Raw genomic sequence first — 21326 nt, forward strand, 5'->3', positions numbered from 1 at the left:
TCCAATTCCAAATAATTGACCTAAATAGTTTTGCATTTGAATAACCAATTTGTGAAAATTAGCAGGCATTTACCAAACGGTGTGGGAAGTTACTCGGGTATCTCCTATCCACAGGATGCACAACAAATCAAACGTAAACAATTATTCGCTTCCTCATGATCATTGGCGAAGTAATGGAAGAGCCCACAAGTCCATTTCACTCGTCAGTGACCTCCTTAATGATGCTTTATTTGACTTTCACCAGAACCACTTCGCTCCAGACCTTGTCCCAGACTTAGCTCAGATCTGGACTGGAGGTCTGAATACTAGAGTAAGAAATAAGCGTTACCTCCCTCAGCATCAATATAACATTCAACCAAGTTGTGGTATCAGGGATCCCAAGCAGGATTGAGGACAGTGAGGGTTAAGAGGAAAAGCCTCCAGTGGGTAAATTATACTTCACAAGGCATGGCTATGGTTGTTGGAAGCTTGGAACAATGTAACTGAGCAGTCTCAATAAAATGAATGTATTATGCAGAAACACCAAGTCTTGAGTGGGATCACTATTGCTGAAGAAAATAATTCCACCCACAGGAAATCCTCAAATGAAACATGTATTTCTAGTGCCAGGATTTGTACATTTCAAAATCCAATAATATGCAGTACTGCTGTACTAATTGGTTTGCCAAGGACAGTGCTTTAATTTTAGGACATGAAAACAAGCCTACGTTTAACAAGACAACAAACCTTGGATAATAATTCAAGAATAATTTGTGCGTCACAAATGATCTAACTGAAATGTAAACAAACCACAGTCTGAAGAGAGAAACCAAAAACAAATCTTTATGCCTGTTTTAGCAAAAATAATTATTGCTGAGATTTTTTTTGTGAACCAATTTTTAAAAAAAAATTTAAAAAATTGGTGCACCTTAAACTCAGTAGTACACTGGTTAATGATACTTGACTGCCAACCACCAGTTAAGAATTCAAATTTCCACCATGACAAATTATGAATTGAATTTGATGGATTAGTAATTTGTGGGATAGCAGTAAATGAAACAATTGTTTGTTTTTAAAAGCATTTAACTACATTGCCTGCTAATGCACTTCTGATTGTACAAACAATTGTTTTTCTGGGCAACATTGCACTCAAGGCAGTATCGCTCACACCCTAAGAGATAAGAAAATGAGCATATAAAGTACATGCAAGCATGGGTCATATGATGAGCTTTCAGACTTTCACTGCTTCAGAATATCAGTGAAGCTTTGAAGTCAGCCAAGTTAACTGCAACTTTGTAATTAGGTATGAGTTATCTCGATCAACACTGATCAGAAGAATTGAGAAGTATAATACTGGATATATGCAATTTGTAAACAGTGTGTATGTACAGTCCAGGTATGTCCCAGGAAATTACAAAACATAAACTTTCATTATATGCGTGCCATAGTTTCCTGGAATTTTTGACGTTTCGCTATGATTTTCAATAACATATGCGGATGAAGCATAACGTCCAGAATTTCCAAAATAGCACCCAAGATTAATGTGCATGTCACGTGTCAAACTTGCGGCAAAGAAGAGGTACCCATGAGCTCCATCTCTGGTGGGATAGGTATGCTTCATATGATCACAGGCAAATAAAAAGTTAGGACCTCCTTTCGTTTTCAAATAGAGTATTGATGTGAATTATCCCAGTTTAAGTAAAGAATCCATAATAATGATTAATTGGATTGCAGCTTATTACCCCAAGTGGCCTATTGCTGTTGCTTGTTTGCAGTATGTGATGGCTCACATTTGAAGCAGCTGATTTGGGATTTCTACTTTTATCAGCAGTCGCAGGCAGGGTTACCTCCGCTTTTACATCTGATAGGAATGAAAGAAGTTCAATAAACATGCCCAATAAATTAGTAGTAATTTCAGCATATTACATTTTACTTGCATCACTCGCTCCCAATTTTAGAGGTAACATCAGCCAAGACAATGCATTCCACTTTGAAAATCTGTTTGTGGCAATAAGGAATTGGTTTATTGGGTAAACCTGATTTAAACTGACAGCCGAGAACATTGAGGGTGTTTGCCACTTTGCAATTGCAGCAGCACAGCTCCATTCCGTTTCTCTGCTAATGAACACATTGCACAGCCCAGGGTAATTTTAAACCGACACCCAATGGACAAAATATTTAATTGAATATCCCATTGAAAAATTGCCAAAGGCTTACATATTCATTGCCCAGTTTGATGGTCATTCAAGTGGATGCACTGGATAAAAGCAAATTACTGCAGATGCTGGAATCTGAAACCAAAAAGAAAATGCTGGAAAATCTCAGGTTTAGCAGCATTTTGACAAAGGATCATCTGGACTCAACATTAGCTCTTTTCTCTTCCTACAGATGCTGCCAGACCTGCTGAGATTTTCCAGCATTTTCTTTTTGGTGACCAGCAGATGCATCCAGGCTCTTAGGAAAGATTGCTATTATCAAGTTATTTACTTTTTACTCTTCCTTTACTTAATTGCATTGATTTTTATTGCTACATTTCTGTTATTTGAAGAGAAGCATTAGAGACCTGTATGTACTGATGAAACTTCTAAACAAGTGAATTCTAGGCCATTGAATTGAGATAATACATTTATAATCTAGTTAATAAGCTGTTAAGTGTTTTCTTTTTAGTGCAGTGCTTCTGAGATTGTTTCAGGAAAGAATATTTGAAATTTTTTCTGTTATTGCATTGGCTGCACTGTTCCTGAGTCACTGTGCTATGTTTCTTGTGACATACTCCAATTACATCTGTAAATTCATACCAGTGCATCATACAGAGCTCAGTGGTTTAACTTGTGGTGATCTTTGCCAATGTTGTAGTTGTAGCAAATTCTAGTACTGGTAACGTCTACCAGACAAGCCAGAACTTTCAAGGATAATCATTTCTTGTACTTGTGATGCTTGAATAGTGAAAGATAGCCTTGTGTTTGTTCTAGTCGCATATTGTAAAAAGGATATATTTATAGAATCACTGGAAAGGATGCAGAGAAGGATGGATGATACCAGAAATTCATGGCGAAAGTTGAGTCGCGTTTCTCTCTTTTCGTTTCAAAAGACAAGGGGCGAAGAGCATATCCAGAAACCATCAATGTAAGATAAGTCAGCAAGAAATTCAATGAGGAATTCAGAATAAACTTCTTTAACCAAAGTATGGTGAGAATTTGGAACTCGCTACCACAGGAAGTGGTTGAACTGAGTAGTATGGATACATTTAAAGGAAAGCTTGATGAGTATATGAGGGAGAAAGGAATATAGGACGGTAGTAGATTTAGATGAACAAAGATGGGAGGCGATTGAGTGGAGTAATAATGGATCATCAACAAGTGTCCTGTTTCTGTGACGTTTGCCCTACGCATGTTCTACATATGTAACATAGCAACTTCCATGACCTCGAAGTCCCAAAACAATTTAGTCAGTGAAGTGTTTTTCAAGTGCAGTCACTATTGTAACGTGTATAAACATGGAAGCCAATTTGCGCACAACAAGGTCTCAAACAGCAGGTAATTTGTTCACCATATTGTATGCAGAGTACTGCCTCTGGGAATAAGACCTGCATTGAATTATTTTTCTTTGTCTAATCTTGATCTCCGGCACCTTCTGCCTTTGATTTTGTTTTGATTGTAGCAGCAAATGGTGCTGGTCAGAGGCTCAACAAAGAAGTATCTGGTTTGCGTCCCCAGCTTTGGAACATGAAGGGTCTGATAAAGTGCAAACACTTTTTTTTATATAAAAGAAAACACATTCCTTTACAGATATTTCACAGCATAGAAATAAGCCATTTGGTCCAATAGGTCTCTGTTTATGCTGTGGAAGCACCACCTCCAACATTACTACATCTCATTCTTATCGGCATAGCCTTCTATTTGTTTCTCCTTTGCACTTGCCTAGCTCTGCATTAAGTGAACAAGCTATTTGCATCTGTCTTCATCGTAGAAGCTACAAAAAGCACTCCTGGAATAATAGATAAACAGGGGGCAATAGAGAGAGAGAGGAACTTAAATAATCACGAGAAAAAGTACAAGGAAAATTCATGGTTTTTTGACTAATGATGCACTTTGTGCAGTTAGGGTCTGGAGGCAGGTTCAATCATGGCACTCAAAAGGGAATTTGAAAAGGGATAATATGCAGGGTTACAGCGCGAAGGCAGGTACTAAGTGAAATGCTCATTCGGAGAGCTGGTGCAGACACAATGGGCTGAATGGCGGCCACCTGCGCTGTAGCAACTCTGATTCTACTTCTCTAAAGATGACTGTTCGAGATGCTTTACATTCAATCTGAGCCACAGAAAATCATCAAACCCTTGTTTTTGTTGGTAGCTGATCTTAGCTTGGGAAATTCGGGTAATCCAGGCCATTTGGTCTGCGACGTGGGTTTAGGTAAAATAAAGAAACGGTTTGGTTTTAGACGGCATTCTTCACAACTCCAGTCTGCACCAATCTGCTCCAAAGCCAAGAAAGGACTTCTGAAATGCAGTCACTGCTGCAATACAGGAAACGTTGGTAACCAACCAGCATATCAAACACGACCAAAAATAGAACATCACATAACAAATAAATAACCAACACCCCCGCGCATTACCCTCCACCTACTCTGCTTCATTTTTTAATCCCAAAGTCCCTCCCCCTGCTGACTTCTTAACTATCCTTGCAAAAGTTTATAAACTGTTTTCATCTCCGTGCAAATCACTCCACAGTTCCTCTTAAGGTGAACTTGATTTTTTTTCCAACTGAAGGAATTCCCCTGGTTTCAGCGGCCCTGAGTCCCTCCATTAGAACAGGATCCGTCTCCAGGCTACCAGGGAGAAAAAGGCCGAAACGTCGGCTTCTCTCATCGCCTGGAGTCCCGCATCTTACGCCGTTCCTGCGTCCCGCATCTTCCGGCGTTCCAAAAATCGCCACTTCTGGACTCGGGACCATCTTCACCCTCAGTACCTCAGACATCACATCAGTGAACCCCAATTAAAATCCCTCCAGCTTTGGACAGGCCCAAAGCATGGTAAGCGGGGTCCCCTGTGCACCACCCACCTATCCTTCACCCTTTCAATAAACCTAATTCTGTCATGTGCGCCTTGTGGACTACTTTGCATTGAATGAGGTTAAGCCTAGCGCACAAAGAGGATGCAATCACCCTCCCCAGAGCCTCCTCCCCCTTCCACTTAAGGGCAGCATGGCAGCATAGTGGTTAGCACTGTCGCTTCACAGCACCAGCATCCCAGGTTCGATTCCCCGCTGGGTCACTGTCTGTGCGGAGTCTGCACGTTCTCCCCGTGTCTGCGTGGGTTTCCTCTGGGTGTACTAGTTTCCTCCCACAGCCCAAAGATGTGCAGGTTAGGTGGATTGACCATGCTAAATTGCCCTTTAATGTCCAAAAGGGTTAGGAGGAGTTGTTGGGTTAGGGAGACAGGGTGAAAGTGAACAAACCTGTGATTCCTGCAAATCGTAGCCCAAACTGAGGCCCTATCCAGCCTCAGATACTACAGCGACTACCAGACTCGTGGAGTACCTGTCAAGCGAGAACGGTACAGGCGCCATCAATAATGCCCCAAGGGTCCTCACAAGAGGCTGCCTCCATCAGTCCCCCCCCCCCCACCCAATGTTCCTGCTCCAGCAGCACCTCCTTCACCCGTGGGGCTTTCCCTGTCCAAGATCAATGCAATAATCTTCCTAAAGAAGGCCGTTGGAATAAAAATCGGAAGGTTCTGCAGCACAAACGGAAACCTTGGAAGTACTGTCATCTTCACAGACTGTACCATCCATGCCAACGACAATGGGAGCACGTCCCTCTTCTTAAAACCTCCCTTCATCTGATCCACGAGCAGCACCAGATTTGATTTTACGTCGCTACCCCCATCCCCACGCCACAGGCAACTCTTCCAACTTACCACTCACCATGACGAATCCTTCTCCCCCCCCCCCGAATCTGCTACTATATTCCCCACCTCAAATGCCACCCGTTTTATTTTCCAACACCGCCACTCCCCACGTCCTCGTGTTGAATCCCGAATGGAAGACTTGTCCTACCCGCCCTTTCCTTAGCCTTGTCTGATCCCCGATCTTCAAGTATGTTTCTTGTAAAAAGTCAGTTGAGGCTCCTTCATTAAATGTTTTTAAGGTAAAGATTGATAGTTTTTTGAAGAATAAAGGGATTAAGGGTGTTTGGGCCGGAAAGTGGAGCTGAGTCCACAAAAGATCAGCCATGATCTAATTGAATGGCGGAGCAGGCTCGAGGGGCCAGATGGCCTACTCCTGCTCCTAGTTCTTATGTTCTTATGTTCACAGTTCTGTCCCAGTTTCGACTCCTGGCTTGGGTCACTGTCTGTGCGGAGTCTGCACGTGCTCCCCATGTCTGCGTGGGTTTCCTCCCACAGTCCAAGATGTGCAGGTTAGGTGGAATGGCCATGTTAAATTTCCCGTTAGTGTCCAAAAAGGTTAAGTGGGGTTGCTGGGTTACGGGGATGAGATAGAGACATGGGCTTGAGTAGGGTGCTCTTTCCAAGGGCTGATGCAGACTCGATGGGCCGAATGGCCTCCTTCTGCATTGTAAATTCTATGGTTTACAATGCATGCAGCAAGGGGAATTCTGGGATTCCTTCTGCATTGTAAATTCTATGGTTTACAATGCATGCAGCAAGGGGAATTCTGGGATTCCTTCTGCATTGTAAATTCTATGTGGATTAACCTCAGTGGATTAAATATATTCTTGTCAGTGGCAAAGATGTTTGCAATACTTGGACAAGTTCTTGTTACTGTCAGTTGTTGCTCACTTAACCAATGTAGATGATACAAAAGACCAAGCTCTTCCCAAAATTCCTAAAAGGGTGAATAAAGTTTTGTGCAGCACAGGAAATCTGCTGTGTAATGAAAAAGATTGATTTTTCCCAATAGAACTTCATATCTAGCCTCTAGACTTGATAGGGAAATGTTTTAGATACTAGCAAAGCTTCAGTGGAAACCCAGAATTCCCCTTGCTGCAGGCATTGTGAAATGCCCTTGCCCTTGCAGAGGCCTGGGAGGAGGGTCCTATAGAAAATGTTGGCAATATCAATTACACATTTCTATGTTTTAGTAGTAGTAACATCTCTTCTGACATCAGCATGATTCCCAGGAGGATATGGCACATGTAATTTGTGCATTTTGAAGCCAATTCACAAAATATTTTAAAATGAATTCCTGCCTATCTCCTCCAGCACAAACGGATAATCTGAGCAGGTCATTACCCAGAATCCTGTTGCCTTTCTGTTGTGACCCTAAAGTCCTCCAAAAATATGCCTAACTCACCAATGAAGAAATACAGGGAGTCATTCCTCACTCTCACTTTAGGAATGCTGTTCCAAAGGTTGGTTGGTCATTGAAGAAAAAGTTGTATCTTGTGCACAAATACCTAGGATAACGCCTTGTCAACCAGGGTTTGACTTCTGTTGGTCAATAATGTGTTCTAAAGGAAAAATTAAAGATGGTGATGCCTGTGCCTCTAAATCAGTCAGTGTGTTATGCATAAGAAGTAAAATAGACTGAATTGATCAATTAGTATCAAGTTCTGTTGCTTAGCCTGACATTGGGATCTAAAGTTCTTAGAGTGCGTGTGTGGCATGAGGCCATGTTTTTTGACAATTACTGACTACCTTTTTTGATTACTATTCTCTTCTCTGCTCCTTCAACCGTGGCGGGGCCCTACAAAAAGGTGCTCTGTTTTTGAACTAGGTTTTTCAAAGGAGAGAAAAGCAAAAGCCTTAAACAGCGATAGATATTGCTTGGATTGGTCTGGTTTAGTTCTCTGTGCCAATCATAGATTAATTCACTTGCATGTTGGCGGGGAGAGTATAAAATATATTTCTTGTGTTAGGAAGGATTTGAGACCAAGAGCGCCTTCAATGTCAGAGGAGCACTCGAGTAAATTAAAAATGTTATGGACGCTATAGGTTCAAGTTTACTTTTTTTCCCTTAGCCTCTTGCTTGCTGTTCATTTGTATTGATCATGCTGTGCTATACTATTGCTGAGTTACACCTGTCTGAGGCATTGAATTGTACTAAATATACTTTTGTTAGAAATTTCCAATATTTTAGTGAAATTGAATTGGAGCAGCTATCTTGGGCTCATTTTTAAAAAAAGACAGGAATTTTTACTTTTTATGTTGGAATGTATTTTCATGTGTAATGCAGCGTCTTCTCAGTAACCTTTCTTTGCTTACATTTCAGAAAAGGTGACCGTGCCAAAGCAGCTGACACCGAAACAGAAGACCATTGAAAATGTCGCTGTGTTCAGTGATAAACAAGGAAAGAAGCTACGCTCCAATATGCGAACAACAGAAAGAGACCATAAGAAAACCGTGCAATGTGCATTTATGTTGGACCCTATCACTGGGCCTTCTGCAAAGAATTCAATTCCGAACAAGCCTTACCTCTGCCTTAGCTGTAGTAACCCCAGCCCTCCAGTTTCCGTGCCGGTGAGCAGACCCACACGACAAACTTCCAGAACTGATTGCCCAGCTGACCGTTTGAAATTCTTTGAAACTTTGCGATTGCTTCTTAAGCTTACCTCAGTTTCTAAACGAAAGGAGAAGGAGCAGAGAGGCCAGGAAAATACCTCGTATGAATTGAACAGATCAAATGAACTTATCTGGCTAGAGCTGCAGGCCTGGCATGCAGGTTGTAGCATAAATGACCAAGATGTTTACCTATATACTGCACGCCAAGCTGTTCCTGATATTATTAATGATATTTTGAACTTCAAGGTAAATTATGGAAATGTTTGTGCTTGCAAAAGCGATGGTCATGTTGATGCTGCTGGAGAGGATGAGATTTTTGAACAGAAGACCGAATGTGTTAGGACTTCAGGAACGCATGTCTTTGGTCATAGTGATTATCAGGAACACCTCCAGTGTCAGAGGGTAGCATTTGAACAGGTTAAAAGTATTATGGAGCTGCTAGAGTCTGTGGAAGCACTTTACCCATCATTGCAGGCCCTCCAGAAGGACTATGAGAGGTATGCTGCAAAGGACTTTCAAAGCAGAGTGCAGGCACTCTGTTTATGGCTGAATATAACTAAAGACCTGAACCAGAAATTGAATTTGATGAGAACGGTCTTGGGCATTGAGAAATTGCCAAACATTGGCTGGCCGGTGTTTGAAATCCCATCTCCTCGTCCTTCTGGAGCGAGTGATCCAAATGAGGAAGAGGACAGTAATGAGACCTGCTCGCCGACTTGCCCATTGGAAAATGAAGAGGAGCATTGTCATGGAGATGAAATCACTGGGTTAGAAAACGACAGAGAACACAGTGCACGTAGGCACGAAGAAGGAGTACATGTTCACTTTCAGTCTTTGGATGTTTTTCCAAAGAAGTTTGAAAGATTTGTGTCTGAAGATGAGACATCCTTCACGGGAGATCAGTCTGCTGATTGCCCACTTGACACTAGTTTCAACAGAAATTGTCAAACATCTATTTATAGGCCTTTTGTTGATAAAGCACTGAAACAAATGGGACTACGGAAGCTCATAATGAGACTTCACAAGTTAATGGATGGGTCCCTACAAAGGACACGTATAGCACTGGAGAAAGATGTTAGCACACTGGAGGTAAGAGCTCTGATCTGCAGTAGTAACCATGCTGCAATTCTGAACGTTTTTGCAACTTTGCTTCAAGCCATTGGCCTTTTCCTTTATTTATTTTTGTCTTTCATGTTAACCTGTCCATAAAATATTTTTAAATTGATATTAAATGTAATAAGACTACAACCTGTTTGTGGATGTGGGACATTGTAGATGATAGCTGGTATTAAAGTAAAAAGAGAACATTTGGGGAATGCTAGCACATCTGTGGAGAGCGTAAACAGAGGTAACATTTTAGATCGATAGCCTTTCAACAGAACAGTGAGAAAGAGATTTAACAAGTCTAAGCAAGTGCAGAGTCAGGAAAGAAGTGAGAAGAAGTACTAGGAAAGAAGATTGTGGAGGTCTGTGACAGGGCAGGAATGATTAAATGCCAAACAGGCTGATAGATCAAGGCAAAAGGGTGATAACAGAACAAGTTGTGTTTGGTAGTCAAACACGAGTAGGAAAACTAAAACATGCACTAATATAGTGCCTTTAATGCAGTAAAACATCCATAGGGCAGGACGGTAGCACTGCTGCTTCATAGCACCAGGGTCCCAGGTTCGATTCCTGGCTTGGGTTGCTGTCTGCGGAGTCTGCACGTTCTCCCCGTGTCTGCTTGGGTTTCCTCCGGGTGCTCCGGTTTCCTCCCACAAGTCCCGAAAGACGTGCTATTAGGTAATTTGGACATTCTGAATCCTCCCTCTGTGTACCCGAACAGACGCCGGAATGTGGCGACTAGGGACTTTTCACAGTAACTTCATTGCAGTGTTAATGCAAGCCTACTTGTGACAATAAAAAGTATTATTATTAGCAAAGGTGTTTCAAAGGGGTGTCACCAAACACAATTTGTTACTGAGCCACCCAAGGAATTTACCAGGACAGATGCTGGGATAAATTTTTAAGTGGTCTCTTAAAGGATAAGAGCGAAGGGGAAAATTTTAGTGACAGAATTCCAGCCCTGATAGTCCAGACAGTCAAATAATGGCTGTTAATGATGGAGCAATAACAATTAGGGATTCACGAGCAGTCAGAACTGAAAGTACAACAATCTCTGAGGACTAGAGGAGGTTACAGAGATGGGAAAGAGTGAGGCTTTGGAGGAATTTGATAACCAGGATATATGAAGCTTTACTGGACTGAGTGGCAACGGAATCCAAGTAATGGGCAGAATGACTGAATGGGAAAGAGGGTTGTTGGTGTGGAAGGGGAGAAAAGGGTTTGGGAGGCAGTAAGAATTTCTGTGCAGTTTTAAAATTACATAGAATTTACAGCGCAGAAGGAGGCCATTCGGCCCATTGAGTCTGCACCGGCTCTTGGAAAGAGCATCCTACCCAAGGTCAACACCTCCACCCTATCCCCATAACCCAGTAACCCCACCCAACACTAAGGGCAATTTTGGACACTAAGGGCAATTTAGCATGCCCAATCCACCTAACCTGCACATCTTTGGACTGTGGGAGGAAATCGGAGCACCCGGAGGAAACCCACGCACACATGGGGAGGATGTGCAGACTCCGCACAGACAGTGACCCAAGCCGGAATCGAACCTGGGACCCTGGAGCTGTGAAGCGATTGTGCTATCCACAATGCTACCGTGCTGCCCACAATGCTATGGTGCTGCCCTGGGATGTATTTCCTGAAGCATAAGAACATAAATGGCAGTAGGAATAGGCCAAACAGCTTCTCGAGCATGCTCTGCCATTCAAGGGGACTGCGGCTGATCTTCAACTGAACTCCACTTTCTTTCTAGATTCCGTGGTTCCCCAAATTCAAAAACCTTCCATGTCTCAGACTTTAATATATTCAATGACTAAACAGCTACAGATAGCCCTGCCAGTAGAGATCCCAAAGGTTCACATCTATCCAAGTGAACAAATTCCTTTGAGAAAGAGCCATCGGACTCGAAATGTTAGCTCTTTTCTCTCCCTACAGATGCTGCCAGACTTGCTGAGATTTTCCAGCATTTTCCCTTTTGTTTCAGATTCCAGCATCCGCAGTAATTTGTTTTTATTTTGAACAAATTCCTCCTAGTCTTAATATAAGGGTTAACATTTAAACTTCGACAACGCTGCCTAGTTCTAGCTGGTTTTCTCGTTGCCACAAGTTCTCCATCCAAGGGGAGCAACCTCTCAACAACTCTGCCAGGCTCTCTCTTAATCTTATGTTTCAGTGAAACCACTTCTCATTCTTCTAAACTACAGAAGAGTATTGGTCCATTCTGCTCCGTTTCTCATCATTGCGTAATAGTCTCACTCCAGGAATGAATCCAGTGAGCCTTCATTACACTCCACCAAAGGCAAGTGTACCCTTCCTTGGCTGCGAAGCCCAAAACTGTACATTGTACCCAAGGCAAACCTAAAAGCTCTGTACAATTGCAGCAAGACTTCCTTACTCTTGTAATTGCGATAAAGGCCAGTGCATGCTTTTCCTTACTAATTGCTTGTTGTACTTGTGACTTTTTGGTCAACTTTGAGCAACAAACAGTGGGTAGCACTGCTGCCTCACGGCACCGAGGACTTGAGTTCGATCCACGCCATATGAAGTTTGCACATTCTCCCCATGTCTGCGTGGGTTTCACCTCACCTCCCAAAGATGTGCAGGGTAGGCAGATTGATCACTGTATACAGTGAGTGAAATCTGAACAAGATTGGCTGATTTTTAAATTTATTTTTGGAGGAGTAAAACAAAATTCACATTTCTTGTATTAGTTTTAATACAGGAGGTTGTTCAGGATTATGCTTAACAGTGCACAACACCACCCATGTCAATGCTTTAGGACCCTTAAGTTTGTCTATTTGAACAGTCATGAGTTAATTTAGTTTTGGTGTAATCCTACAAATAGCAAATACACTCTACCCAACTAATTAGAATAGTCCCATGGAATTATGAGTGATTTGGCATGTATGTGCACTGGAACTGTTAAAGCAATCAACGTTAATTAATTAGCAGGTACTAATTCTCAATAGCCTTATTGGAAGTACAACAGTGGCATTGAATAATTTGTTGTCTAATTCAAACCTGTACACTAGGGAGTGAATTGTATTGTCCTTTTTTAATTTCGTTGGGCTCTTTTTGACACTCGAAGTTACAGACTAACAGCAGCAAACAGCTATTGCCTCATGCTTCAGTTCATAGTCTTGTCCTCGTATTCCATTACCAGGCGTGTGATGTTGCAGCCATCAAGCAATGTGATTTGAAAGAATATTCCAGCAATGCCCCATGAAGTGCAAGCATCAAACACATTAGTGAGAAGTTTCTTGTTTGATAGATATTGATGGCCGTAATATTTTTTGGGGGAACTTGCAATATCTGGATAATTAATCTGTTTTCAGGAGCACATTTTAGACTGACGCTTTTAAGCACCTGTTGTAACTCTCCTTTTCTCACACTTTCTGCTTCCTGTGCATCACCATAGCTTAGGCAGTACAAATATATTCCAAACAAACTTTGAAATTTTGCTTCAGTGTATTTGTTTTTATTGAGTTGGTGGGTACAATTGACCTCTGAGGACATTCTAAAGCATTTCCACTCTTAGAAGTTTCCTGCTGCATCCCAGTTCCAGGTAGAAAGGTTTTGATCTGGTGTCAGGCTACAAACTACATGTCCTACCCAATTGGAGCTTGATTTTGAATGATTAGCGCCTTGATGAGTAAGTTGGTTTTGGAGAGGACGCTGTTGTTGAGCTGTCTTTGGACGATCTTGCAAAGGCACTGCTGGTGCTGTTGTAGGCCACCCAACCGTCCGAAGAAGTTTGGACACCTACCTAGGAACTTGAGAGACCCTGGCTTGTGAACAATCAAAATTACGGGTGATCGTTCAGGAAGACACCAAACAGAGAGTTTTGTAATGGAGACAAAGTTGAAGTGCGTGACAGAGCAGACACAAAGCTACCCAATCCTTTCAAGCACCATCTGCCCTGAATATTACAGATAATGCATTCGACTTGTCAGTCATTTTAGAACATCTTGAATTTGAGTGGCAGCAAATCATTCTCAATGCTGAGGGACTGCTTAAGAAGACACAAACTGTTTTACTTTAAAATTCACTGATTTGCCTAAATTACCAATGTACATTCTTGCAAAAGGTTTAAATATCCAGAGCTTTTTAATGAGTATTGCTGAATTTAAGAAAAAAATATTTTCAATTTGTATCCCAGAATGTTATCTTAAAATGCTTATTTTAAACATTGATGTAGAAATACAATCATGGTCCATTTTGAAACTCTTCCCGACGACTACTTCATTTAGCAGTCAGTTTCCCCCAGGAACTAACCCTTTTGCAAATCTGGCATGTCATTTGATCGTTTCCTCTACATGGACTTCTTGGTTTAAAATTCCTATCGGGCTATGCTTTTGTACCTACTAAACCATCATGCACTGACCAAAAATGCCATCACAAATATTAGTTTGCTGTATGAAAGTATATAAATGTTGATTTACTGTTTTAATCTCAAGTGTTTAAACATCGTTTTCTGTTGCCAATAAGTACACACAAAATTTAATGGTGTTTTTAGTTTTAAAATGATAGATTTAGGAATTACTGATCATATCAGTAATTTGAATAAAATATCAATTGTTTTATTTAGTTTTAAAACTTATACCTTATTTCATGCTCTTTATTCTTGAGAAATAAAGAACACATTCTTGTGGTACATATGATTCTGAATATAAATTAACTGCAAATGCTCCTGAAATAACTAAGAGGGGCAGGTAGAGTCTAGAGGTCACATCAGAATACAGCAGCATTTCTTGGTTTGTTTGCCCTGTATTGCAGGTTGTATTGTATGTTTAGATAAAACTTTGGGATTTTAAAAGAGTTCAGTAGAAGTACAATAGAACTCTTTGCCAAGAATGTTTGTTTATTGGGCTTAACATGTTTCAATATAGTTGCATAATATGTAATTGCACAAAAAGGCGATTTGATTCGACAGGCCCATTCTCTTATTTATGTCACACACAAACCTTCCACCCTCTTCACCTAAGCCATCAATATACCCTTCTTTTCTCCCTTATGTTTTTATCAACTCTTGAATGCATCTAATGCTATTCGTCTCATTAACTCTGTGGTTGGATTTTCTAATCACTCTGGATAAGGAAGTTTCTCGTGGATATATTAGTACCAAGCTTATGTTAATGGCACCTACTCCTGGTGCCCCCACAAGTGGAGACACCAGATCTCTGTCTGCACACAAACATTTCATAATCTTGAAGATCTTGACCAATCCCTTGCTCAGCGTTTTCTTGTCGGAGGATGGAGCCCCAACTTATCCAGTTTTCCTGATTGGTATAACCCCTCAGTTCTTATGTAATTCCAGTAAATCCTTTTGTACCTGCTCTAGTGCCTATATTTTTATGATATGGAGAGCAGAGCTGTTCATAGTCCTCGTGTGATCTAACCAAGGTTCTTAGCAAGTTTAATAAAATTCTCTGCTTTTCAATTTTATCCCTTTAAGAATGGACCACAGTGCATGGTTTGCCTTATTAACCAACTTGGCTACTTCCGTTGATCAATGTATCTGTGTCCCTTGACCTTTCTGCCCAATTTAGACAATTATTTTCCAAAGAATATGTGGCGTTATTTGTTCTGGAAACGTTTATTACCTCACTCCTATGTATACTAATGTCTAAATTAGGCAGCTGGTGTTTCCCTCCAGCTTTGGCACCTTCCATCAATTCTTGCAACTGACTGGAGCCAGATGTATTTCCTTTCATCTTTCCTTTGGATCCCATTCTATGAGGTGGAGAGGCTGGAACAAATGTACAGGAGTTTGCACCTCCTAAACATTACTTAGGGTGGACAGCAAACCAAGAAAGGGGTAACTTTTCAGTTTGGAAGCTGGAAGATGAGGACTTGCGTACCTTGGTGTAAACAATGACTTGCATTCTGCAGCAAGTGTATACAAGATGGACCTGATTGACCATCAGCTACACCAGTTTGGTGTTGCCATTGGGCAGGTTTTCAGGGACCTTCCAAGCTGCAGGAGGCTATTAATCCTGGACGACTTCCGTGTATGTGTTGGGGCAGGCAATGATTCATGACCAGTGTGCCTCAGACGTCATGGGCTGAGCAAAATCAACAAAACAAATAACGCTTCCTTGAGCTTTGTGCCCTGATTGGTCTCTGCATCACAAACACTTACCTCTGAATGAATCATTCCCCCACCCACAAAAAGAAAAGGTCTGGGCACTGGCACCAACTAGGTCATCACAAGGTGTCACCCGCCCAGTGTTCCCCACACCTACCATACAGCAAATTGCAACACCAACTCTCTTGGCAGCAGAGTGAAGGTGCACTCACGAAAGTTTCACAGTTCCAAATAGAATGACCTGTCATGTATTCACACGTCAACAACCTTTGCGCAAGTGATGGTGCGATGTACCAGCATTTCGCAACTTTCACTGCAACAATTGCTCCCCACCAAAGTTTTACCAGGAAGCTCCAGATGCTGATACTGACTAAGCTTGGAAGTCACGGAGCTCAATTATCTAAGAACCAGCAGAAGTGTAATTTAGTAAATGTGGAACCCACAACGTCTACCAGTTTGAGATAATTTCAGCTGAGATGACATCTGCAGTAAACCCCCCCCCACCCCCCCACCACCACCACATAATGAACATCGTAAACTCTTCACTTAAAACACTGCCCAATCTGAAAGCAGCCGTCAGATGTGCAAAAGATAAGGCAATACGCCACAAATAAACACCAGAGCAACTAGCTATGAAGGGGGTCAAGAGGGTGCTTGGCCCCATGATCGCTAAAGTTGCCCCTCTGAAGTCAGCAGATGGTAAATTACTCACCAACCAACAAAAAGATGTCCCGCTGGGCTGAACATTACTGTAAGTTAGACTCCTGCGAGATGGTCATCTCCCAGACACACTTGACAATTCCTGCAGCATCCTGTTCAGGATTAATTAGATGAGGAACCTGCATCACTTCACCACCGCATCTCAAGAAGCCCATACACTGTTTAACAAATAAACAACTGGCAAGGATGGAATGTCAGCCAGAATGCAAGTTCCATCTATTGCCTCACCTTTAGGACCACCTCTGCTATGGAATGGAATGCTCTGCTTCACAGGAACATGATGCAAAAATCATCGCACTGTGCAAAAAGAAAACAGAGGAGACCGCAACAACTGCAGGGCATCTTGCTCCTAAGCATTTTTAAAATTCTAATGCTTGTAATCATATTCCACCAATGGTTTCCCTAAAAATTTAGATAGGAAGGGACAGAAAGAATGGACAACAGGATGTTTGGAGCACTAGTCTGTGGAGATTCAGGTAAATAGGGTCATATTTGTAAAAACTCCACCTATTTGCAGACTAATGCATCTGGAGATGCAACACAATTTCTGTGCTCGTAGACTATGGGCATTATTTTCCCTAAAATGGCAGCTACAAAAGGTGTTGGAAACTGGGTATATGTCTTTAACTTCCTCAAATCCCACTAAGACATTCAACATCGACAGCAGAGGAGAATTCTGCAAGGTTTTATGTAAGGTTGGGGCTCCACCAAAGCCCCTGAGTCTCATTGCTTCCATGGCAACATGCATCGCACTGTATAGTTTGATGGCTCCGCTCACAACATTTTGCAATGAAGAAAGGAATGAAACAGGGCTGTGCTCTAGCCCTTGCCATCTTTTTTTTAATGTTCCTGATTTTGCCTTTCCCACAGCTGAGGAAGGAGTCTACTTCCGTGCTAAGTCAGGTAGCAAGCTCCACAATCTTAGCAAGACTGAAAGCAAAGACAAAACACATTTCATCCTAATCGGAGAAATTCTCTACACTGATGATGCAGTGCTTATTGCCGACATGGCAACTCGGCTACAATGACTCGTGGACTGTCTCTCCCACACCAGTAACGTGTTCTTCTTTCATTCTCCTTTTTCTCTATTCCCCTCCTCCCCTCCCTGTCCTCTCTCCCACACCAGTAACTTGTTCTCAAAGCGCAGTACAGCATAGGATCAGGCCCTTCAGCCCTCCAAGCCTGCGCTGATCATGATGCCTGTTTAAACTAAAATCTTCTGCACGACCGGAGTCCATATGTGCTGGCCTTGGAAAATGATCCCTGGAATGAACAGCTTGTCGTATGAGGAGCGGTTGAGGACTCTGGGTCTTTACTCGTTGGAGTTCAGAAGGATGAGGGGGAATCTTATTGAAACTTACAGGATACTGTGAGGCCTGGATAGAGTGGACATAGAGAGGATGTTTCCACTTGCAGGATAAACTAGAACCAGAGGACAACATCTCAGACTAAAGGGACAATCCTTTAAAACAGATGACGAGGAATTTCTTCAGCCAGAGGGTGGTGAATCTGTGGAACTCTTAGTTGCAGAAGGCTCTGGAGGCCAAGTCACTGAGTGTCTTTAAGACAGATAGATAGGTTCTTGATTAATAAGGGGATCGGGGTTATGGGGAGAAGGCAGGAGAATGGGGATAAGAAAAATATCAGCCATGATTGAAAAACGGAGCAGACTCGATGAGCCGAGTGGCCTAATTCTGCTCCTATGTCTTATGGTCTTGTATCCCTCAATTCCCATCTTATTCATGTAATTGTCCTTATTCATGTATTTGTCAAGGTGCCTCTTAAACGTCGTTACTGTACCTTCTTCCACCACATCCCTCGGCAGTGAGTTCCAGGCACTTGCCACCCTCTGTGTAAAGAAAAAAAAAACTTGCCTCGCGCATCTCCTCCAGACATGGCCCCTCACACCTTAAACCTTCGTCCTCTAGTAATTGACTGTTCCACCCTGCGGAAAACACTTCCGAATATCCACGCTGTTCATACCACTCATTTTGTCAACTTCTGTCAGGTCACCCCTCAACCTTCCAGACCAAGCAACATTCTGGTAAACCTTTTCTGTACCATCGCCAAAGCCTCCACATCCTTCTGGTAGTGTGGCGACCATAATCGTATGCAATATTCCAAATGTGGCCTAACTATGGTTTTGTACAGCTGCAGCATGACGTGCCAATTTTTGTATTCAATGCCCCGGCCGATGAAGGCAAGCGTACCATATTCCTTCTTGACTGCCTTAACCACCTGCATTGCTACTTTCAGTGATTTGTGGACCTGTTCTCCCGGATCTCTCTCCCTATCAATACTCCTATCATTTACTGTATAATTCCTCCCTGTATTAGACCTTCCAAAATGCATGAATAATAATAACCTTTTTCTTATTTACTTTGAGAGTTACAAAGCCAGAGTTCAGAGTGTGGACAGGGGCAAACCCCTAATCCAGCTCCTTGCCTGCTCCAAAAACAATTTAAATTGAATCGAATTCATGGTCCGCACAGGAGAGTCATATCAGATCCAGGCATTACACCTGACCTCGCGCTCATCTTAGCCAAAAGGCTGAGAAGCGATAGAATAATAATAATCTTTATTTAATAATCTTTCTTTATTTGTGTCACAAGTAGACTTACATTAACACTGCAGTTAAGTTACTGTTACCTCACATTTGTCCAGTTTAAACTCCATCCGCCCAAGTCTTCAATCGATCTATATCCTGCTGTATCCTCTGACAGTCCTCATCACTATCCGTAACTCCACCAACCTTTGTGTTGTCCGCAAACTTACTAATCAGATAGTTACATTTTCCTTCAAATCATTTTTATATATACTACAAACAACAAAAGTCCCAACACTGATCCCTGCGAACATCACTAGTCACAGCCCTCCATTCAGAAAAGCACTTTTCCACTGCTGCCCTCTGTCTTCTATGACCTAGACAGTTCTGTATCCATCTTGCCAGCTCACCTCTTATCCCACGTGACTTCACCTGTTTTATTAGTCTGCCATGAGGGACCTTGTCAAAGGTTGACTGAAGTCCATGTAGACAACACCCACTGCCCTTGCTTCACTTTTCATCTTCCTCTAGTTCACTTCCTCTGAACGTTAGTGAGACATGACCTTCCATTCAGAAAACCATGCTGTCCCTCACTAACAAATAACAAATCCATTTCTTTCCAAATGGGGGCAAACTCTGTCCCAGAATCCTCTCCAATAATTTTCCTACTACTATGTAAGGCTCACTGGCCTGTAATTTCCTGGATTATTCGTGTTGCCCTTCTTAAACAAGGGAACAATATTGTCTATTCTCCAGTCTCCTGGAAGCTCACCTGTAGCCAATGAGGATACAAAGATTTCTGTCAAGACCCCAGCAATTTCCTCCCTTGCCTCCCTCGGTATCCTTTTCCCTGTTCTCCCCCCTCTCTCTCTCTCTCTCTCTCTCTCTCTCTCTCTCTCCCCCCCCCCCCCCCCCAAATCTTGGGTAAATGGTGACTGACAATCTGTTTCTTGATGCATGCCACCTTTAGCTGAATAATGAAACTTGTATGGAATTACACCAAGCTGATGGTTTATTACGTTTCTGTTCTCAGCACTTTGCTGTCTCAGACATTATGGGCCAAATCATGAATGTGGTAGCACTCTCAAAGCCTCATCAGACAGAGGCAGCTTTGTTGGCTCGGATGCATACAGAGGGGAATATGATCACATACCCAAGAACCTAATAGTAAGGTAGCCAGACCAAGGTGTGCAGATGGATTCCCAAAGCGTCACTTCAAGGATGCTTGTAAGTGTGGCATGAAGCCCTAAAAATCAATTATCACACCCGAGTGTCACTAGCTTGACAATAAAGGAAAATGGTGACACCTTCTGTGTGCCTGTGTGCACCACAATTATAGTGGCTTGGCAACAGACATGGTAGCTTCAAGTGTGGCACTTGTTCTGACTCTTGGATTACTCTCTGCATCCATTAGCAAATGTGTGCTATCTGAAGAGACCCTATCTGAAATTGATTTGCTTGCTTGTAATTTGTAAATGGATGTTGAAACTAAGCTGATGTGTATATTCAAGTTAATTTGTCAGTTACATGTCAATTCTGCAAGACGATTAATAGCTTATTGTATTATGCCGGCGTTTTCCTCTGTATTAACTCCATGTCCCAAGGGTGCCACCTGCAAATTTTGTAATTTTACTTCCAATTCACAGTCTAGTTTTATTTAAATGGTGAACAACAGTAGTCCCAGCACTGTTCTTCCTGGAACACTGCTTCCCACTTTTTTCCAATCCATGTAACGACCTTTAACCTGAATTCCATGTTGGTTTTTAGCCAGCTTGTTATCCATTCTGCTATTTGTTTCTTAATTGCACATGTTCTGACCTTTTATTTTAAAATGTAGCCGCTGCTGGCTAAGCTAGCATTTATTGCCCATCCCTAATTGCCGTTGCTAGGATGGTGATGAGCTACCTACTTTAACTGCTGGAGTCGATGTGGTGCAGGTAGGAAGGGAGTTCAGGATTTTGTTGCAATGTCATTGTTCCATTTCATGATGATGTGTGTGTGTTGAGGTGTGATTGTCTAAGATGATGGATGGAACGCTAATCAAGTGTTTTTGTTTTTGTCATGGCTGGTGCAAAGTTTCTTGAGTTGTTGGAGTTGCACGCCAGGCAAATGGAGAGTATCCATCACACACTTGACTTGTGCCTTGTAGATCATGGACAGGTTTTGGGGAATTGGAAGGTGAGTTACACACCACAGAATTCCCGCCCTCTGACTTGCTGTGGTAGCCACAGTATTTATATGGCTGGTCCAGTTCAGTTTCTGGTCAATGGTAACCCCCCCAGGATGTGATAGTGATTGTAATGCCATTGAATGTCAAGATGGTTAGATTCTGTTGTTGGGAGATGTTGACTGCCTGCCACTTGTGTGGT

General features: G+C 42.1%; 1 protein-coding gene across 5 annotated transcripts in view; it reads left to right on the forward strand.

The window, feature by feature from the left end:
- Positions 1-21326, forward strand: part of map3k4 (mitogen-activated protein kinase kinase kinase 4) — a 186410-nt gene that overhangs the window by 63407 nt on the left and 101677 nt on the right. For all 5 annotated transcript variants that reach the window (XR_005461426.1, XM_038803416.1, XM_038803411.1 and 2 more), the window contains exon 3: positions 8211-9589. Coding sequence is in view for 4 of the 5 variants with exons in the window: in XM_038803416.1 (XP_038659344.1) it covers positions 8211-9589 (1379 nt within the window). In the remaining variant the exon portion in view is untranslated. The remainder of the gene's footprint in view (positions 1-8210; positions 9590-21326) is intronic.

The sequence above is a fragment of the Scyliorhinus canicula genome, chromosome 1, assembly GCF_902713615.1.
Source record: "Scyliorhinus canicula chromosome 1, sScyCan1.1, whole genome shotgun sequence".
Taxonomy (NCBI): Eukaryota; Metazoa; Chordata; class Chondrichthyes; order Carcharhiniformes; family Scyliorhinidae; genus Scyliorhinus; species Scyliorhinus canicula.